The 6,587-nt window shown below is 28.0% G+C and overlaps 1 protein-coding gene across 1 annotated transcript; it reads right to left on the bottom strand.

Annotated features, from left to right (window-relative positions):
- Positions 1 to 4,112: 4,112 nt before the first annotated feature.
- On the bottom strand, positions 4,113 to 4,331 carry BDR25DRAFT_350393 (uncharacterized protein; the record flags this gene model as incomplete). The annotated part of the gene is made up of 2 exons (XM_033694693.1): positions 4,113 to 4,138; positions 4,169 to 4,331. 2 exons carry the CDS (start codon positions 4,329 to 4,331, stop codon positions 4,113 to 4,115), a joined length of 189 nt encoding a protein of 62 aa, XP_033552933.1.
- Positions 4,332 to 6,587: the final 2,256 nt, after the last annotated feature.

The raw sequence follows: 6,587 nt of genomic DNA, 5'->3' as shown, positions 1-6,587 counted from the left end.
ACTATGTAAGGTATTATAGTAAGTATAAGACGTTATATAAGAAATAAAAAAGTTTAGAAAGAAATTAGTAATTAAATACTTAGCTTAAAAGTCTAAGCACTTTAGGTATAAATTAAGCCTGTTCTAGGTTTAGTTAGTGTTAAGGCAGTTTATGCTTAAGTTTATGTCTGTGTTGTGTTGTGTTTGTGTCAGACGTGCACTAATAATACTCTAGTACGCGTCTAATACAGTTATGTCTAGGATCCGGGGAGGATACCGTGACAGTTCCGCCCCACCACTAAAACGCAGCCAACCTACTACTAACTGTAATGCATTAACAACTATATTATTAATTATCTTTAAAAGAGGCTAGAATTAACCTAGCTATTTAAGCTCTTAATAAAGATATGTCTTTAACTAAGAGGCGCGCTGCAGCACTCTATAATGTTAATTAAATAGCTCTCTGCTAACAACGCGCAGGGATAACTATGCAACGCAACTATACAGCTAACAACAAAAAGCTTACAAAGCTAAAAGAGAAGGTAATTATTAAGCATATACTTAATCTAGATTCCTAAGGATTTGCGCCTACTCTAGGTACTGTATAAGAGATAGCTAACAAGCTTCTTACTAAGCGCAGCGCTCTACTAGCAGGTATTAACTAGCTATCTAACTTTGTTGTGTGTACGCTAGTAGTTAAAACTTACCTTAGCTAACTATATAATTACTAATAAGTAAAATGTAAAAATCTAGTAATTATAAGTAAGTAGTTTAAGCTTATAGAGGCTACATAATTAAAGTATAGTATTATAGATTAGAACATGTATAATTTTAATAAAACAGGCTTTTAAATAGAGGTTATATTAAGCTAAATAGTTATTATAGGCATAGATAGACATAATTAGCTAAAGGCTATACAGCTAGGCAACTATAAATAGGTAACAGTTATTACAGGCATTAACGCAGATAGGTAGGCAATACCTTTATACACAATCTTTAAAGGCAAGCATCACCTATCTGCCTAGTATAAAGATAAAGATATACTAAAAGACTAGGCTATTAGTGTTAGTAATAACAGCTAAATAACTAATAAACATAAAATTATATAGCTAAAGCACTTTAATCTGTATATAAAAAATTACTTAGTAGGCTTATAGCAGCTACTTATTTTTAATAGCTATAAGAGCTATTACTTTATTAAATTCCTAAAGCTCTGTAAGCAGAGGCGTATTATAGCGCTCTGTATGCTAGCACACGCGTTACATATTCTACAGCTGCTTAATGTTGGCTGCTTTTTGCTATTAAAGCGCGTGTATAGTACTAAGATTAGCTAGTTAATCTACTACTAAATTAACTATATTAATAAGCTAACCTTTCTACTAGCCTTTAAAGCAGCATTTAGTTGCTTAATTATAATAGATAATATCTATACAGGCTTTAGAGCTACAGGACTAGTCCTATTTAACCTAAAGCTAGTGCTCTTAAAGCTTAATATATAGCTACCTAATTAGCTAGCTACTCTACTACTAAATACTGCCTAGGAGGCTTAAACACCTAGTAATCTTTATAAAGTTAAGGCTTAGTTAACTTTACTATATAATTAGATTTAAAAGCATTAAAATTTATCTTCTTTTACTATGCTTACTTTAGTAAAGTAGCTAAGTAAGAGCGCTACTAAGATAGCTTATGTCGCTATTTTATAGCGCAATTAAGCAGCTGCCCTAGAGAGGGCCTGTAAGGCAGCTATAAAGCGTAAGCAGCGTAAAAAAAAGCAAATTTAAAAAAAAGAAACTTTAATAAGTTATTAAAGCTTTAAGTTAAGTACTTAGAAGCTTACTAGTATAGTAGAAAGTAGCAAAATGCCTTAGAAAAAGTTAACTGCTAAAAGCAGCGCAGCGCGCGTACAGCGCTGCAAGCGCTGCAATAAGCCTAGGCATAACTCTTGTACATGCAAGGATATTAAATAATTTTATAGTAGTTTATTTTATATAGTATATTTTTATGTTGTTAAATTAATAGTCTTTAAAGTTAAATTTAGTAGTAGGGCAGAACACTCGCTTGTGTTAAACATTCGCTTGTAGACTATGTTAAAGCTATTTATCTTTATAAATAAATTATTTACTAATAATAAAAACTTTAGCTTATAGCTAGAATTTTTAATTATATTAAGTAATAAAAATTATATAAAGTAAAGTAACTACTTTAAAATACTAGGTAACATTATACACTAAAATTTTACTAAGTATAAAAGAGTAACTAAAAGTGTCTTTACTAGTAAACTATATAAAATAGTTAAAAAGTTTAATAATGTAATTACTTTTAGTATAACTTTATAGTAAATTATATAAACACTTAAACTACTACTAATTTTAGTAGTAATTTGCATAGATTTAAGGTTTTTATATAATTACTTTATTAAGCTAGGCACTACTAGTAAAAAGTAACTTATAATTAACATTATATTACTCTATAAATTATATAAGAAAAGAGAAATTACTAAAATAAAGTAAATTAATAGTAAAAATAACTTAGTAAATGCATATATAAAGAAAACACTAAATTAGGCTTTTTAATTATTAGTCTTAACTAACTGCCTCTCTGTCTAAATAGAAGCATCTGTAGACTAGCTAGATTTTATGCGTAAAGATGCTCTAAACTAACTAGACTAACAACACTTTTATATAAAGCCTATCTTTTTTATTTTTTTTATTATACACACTTATTTTTCTTATTATAAGATTAAAAAAGAAAGATATATAAAAAAGACAGTTTATTTGTCTAGTATATAGAAAAAGAAAAGCTACTAGCCTCTTCCCCCCCTCTAGAACACACCACCCCTTACGTGTAGTGGTTACAATGCAGACCACAGCTCTACTATACACATAAGGTGTAGGCATTAGCTTAAAAGTTAGCTAGCATATAACACTTAATAAAAGAAAAAGCACTAGTAGTGCTACTATAATAATAAGTATATAAAGTTACTAAAACTTAACTATAACTTTAGACTAAAACTACATAAAAGTACTTTTTATAATATATAATCTTTGCTACCTATAGCTGCAGATTAGTGTTAGTAGGTAAAACAACATTAATATTATAAAATAGTAAAGCTGCTATATGCTGCTTTTTAGCTTATCTATAATTAGCATTTTATATAAAAAGAAAGTAAAAAAGCTAAAAAATTTATATATTTATGCTAAAACACTAAATAAACTACTAATTAGTAGTAAAACTAGTTAAAAGAGTAACATAGATGCGCTCTAGGCTGCTAGACTGCACAAGGATGTTAAAGACGCCTGCACTAACAGCGCTAAAGGTAGAGAAGGAAGGCTAAAGAGACATCTCTGTGTGTGTGTGTGTGTGTGTGTGTGTGTGCAGGCAGGAGTATCTATTACTATTAGCACTGTATAAAAAGAGAAAAGAGCTAGGGAATTATACAGTAGAGCTTAAAAAGTAAAAGATAAAAAAAAAGGTAAAAGATAAAAGAAGACTTTATTATATACACCTCCCTACGCACCTGCCTACACAAAGATCTTACACTATTCTAGCATAAAACCCTATATAAAATAGCTTATATACTACTAAATTACTTATAAGGTAAGTGTATAAAAGCTAAATAATAATAGCTTAAAATACTTTACACTATTTATAAAGCTATTTACATAGTGTAACTAGCTTATTTTAATGTACAGCATTACTAAGGCAAGTCTTAATAAATAAGGTAAAGTATAGGCAGAATATAACTAGATAGACTTACATAGACATAAAGAAAGTAACTTATATAAAAGGTAACTTTTTAAATAAAAATAAAAAGTTACTAGTGTTTATATATAGCAGTAGTGTTATAGCCTAGATATAAGTAATTACGCATAAGTAGGACTATGTATCTATGTTACATAATGCTTGTGTGTAAACCTCTGTGCATAAATATCTAAATATCCCCTTTTTTCTTTAAATAGAGAAAAGATAAGAGTAATAAAACTAGAAATATGTTACTCTTACCTTACCTACCTTGTATGCTGTGCACACTATACACTACTCTTACTCTTGCTACTTAAGTGCTTATACTATAAGCAGCTAGCTGTTAGAGCCTATTTAACACTATATTTTAAATTATTTATAATGTCCGAACGTTAATCACAGGTATATTGATCCAACTCTGTGTGGATATCACGTAAGCTTATCTCACGTGATATCTGTGCGGGCTTGGCAGGGGGCCAGTATAAAACCAGCCATCCCAACGTACTTAGGATGGCAGCCGTCACCAGAATCAATACATTGTGTTGCCTGCTCACCTCTTGGTACGCCCCTTGGGCGTACGTTCGTTCGATCGAACCCAGGTCAACCGACATATAATGTACTTTTTTATTACCTCTAGTTTCTTAATATTCTATTTATATAAAGGGGTATAACTGTTAGAGAGAACTTTTATAAAGATACTCTTATAGTTATATAAGTAATATACTAGTAATTAGTAAGCTGTAGTATAGCTAAATACCTCCTAGTACTAATAGTATTTAGATAGTAATTAGAGGTTTACTAATGCTTTAGTTTTACATTTATTATCTAATAGTAAAGCATACTTATCTTTAATTAAATGCTTAATTTTATAGATAAAAGTTAAAAAGAACTTATTTTTATGTTAAAATAAAAAGCATTTACTAAGATAAAGGTAATAGTAAAAGAATAAATGTTCTTTAGATCTATTCTAAACATCTTAACTAATAGGTAAATTAATAATTTAAGTGTTTTTAGACTATAGGTAATAGAAGAGTAGTATAATTTTAGTAGCCTTAGTAAACTCTTAATGTAGTAGATTGTTAAGCTGCATAACTACTAAATATAGTTCTTTTCTTATAGTGCGTTATGTTGTCTAATATCTAACTTTACTTTTTTATTACATATAGGCTAGTTTAATTACATAAGTAAAAGTAGTAAAAGTTTATAAGTAGTAAAATACTTATTAGGCTATATGTAATAATTCTATAAATTGTTCCATCTTAGGTTGCTTAGATTCTATCTAAAGGGTCCCTGTATTAGCCCTAACTATAACTTAACCTAGTCCTCTGCAGTTACCTCTATTTACCTAAGTATTTAGTTACACCTCTTCTCTTAGCTAGCTTAGTAGTTTTCTAATATCCTTTTGTATAAGGCCTATAGGTGTTAATAGCATTCCTAGGTTCTAAGTCCCCACGCACTTCTATATGCCTCTAAGTAGATTTCTACTGCATTTAGACCTATTGTCTTGCCTGTGCTGTTATATTATATTAGAAAACTTACTTTTACTAGTAACAGCCTTATTAATAATATTATATTAATTATTTATTTAACTATGTTTAACTTTAAAAAGTGTTTAATTTAGTAAAGGTTATAGTTTTTACACACTATTACATTAAATTATTTAGGTATTATAAATAGAATTTTAAAGACTTTTTATTAACTAAAGCTTTTAGGTTTAGAACTTTTTATCTTTTATAATTAAAATTACCTTTAAAAAAGTTGTAAAAAGTATGCTAAGGTAGAAACCTAAAGACTACTAATAACTTATTAGAATTAAAGATAACTACTAATGCTTAACCTTTAACTACTTTTAGACCTTAGTACAAAATTAGCAACACGCTCTAGCTATAGCTAAGGTAAAATGCCTACTACTAGAGCTAAATAACTACTAACCTTAATAGCTAAACTTTTTTTATAGAACTTAAAGCTAAAAACTTACTAGATTTAAAGTTAAACTCTAGTAATATAGCCTTTAAAAACTAAGTAGCTTAATTAAAAGCATAAATTAAGTAGCTAACTAAATTAAAAACTATTAGTTCTAATTAACTCTTACTAACTACTAAATTACTTTTAATAATGCTTTAAATTACTTTTACTACACTAATAGTAAAAGACTTTTTAAGCACCTTTAAGCTTTTTTAAAGCTACTTTACTAAACACATGCTTAAGATTAAAAACTTTATAAACAGTAAAGAACCTATGTTTAAATAATAGTAAGCCTTTATTATAAATAAACTTAATATTAATTTAGATTACTATTAGAGTAAGCGCGCACGCATAGCGTTAGTATAAAAACACACTGCTAGTATTGCAAAGGAATACCTAGAGCCTAGATACCTAGCTAAATTAGATAACTTTTAGTTTAGAAACATAAAAAAATAATTAAGCTTTTAAAAACTTACTTTAATACTAGTAATAAAAATACAGAGGCGCAACAGGCGTTTTAAACTCTAAGAATAAGTAAAGAAAAAGTGTTTTTTACTTTTAAAGCTTACTTTATTAGTGTTGCTGTTAAAGAGTTTATATTAAAGTTAAAATAGTTTTTTTACTTATAAAAAAAGATACTACCTAGCCTAAAAGTACTAAACTTAGGTTTTAAACACATATAAAAGAGCTTCTTTAAAATAATAGTAGCCTACCTAATAGCTTATAACATAGAAAGAAGAAATAACTTTATACTTTTATTTTCTAACTTTTCTAAATCTTCTTTATCTTCTATATTTATTATTTGTTTTTATTTTCCTTTAGAACTTCTAGGTAAAGTATAATTGTAATAAAGTTGCTTTTTACTATAAGAATAGAAATAACAATTATAAAAAAATCTACTT

The sequence above is a fragment of the Lindgomyces ingoldianus genome (genome assembly GCF_010093535.1).
Source record: "Lindgomyces ingoldianus strain ATCC 200398 unplaced genomic scaffold BDR25scaffold_4, whole genome shotgun sequence".
In the NCBI taxonomy this organism is placed as follows: domain Eukaryota; kingdom Fungi; phylum Ascomycota; class Dothideomycetes; order Pleosporales; family Lindgomycetaceae; genus Lindgomyces; species Lindgomyces ingoldianus.
The sequence above is the reverse complement of the archived record's forward strand: the minus strand, read 5'-3'. Positions and strand labels throughout refer to the sequence as shown.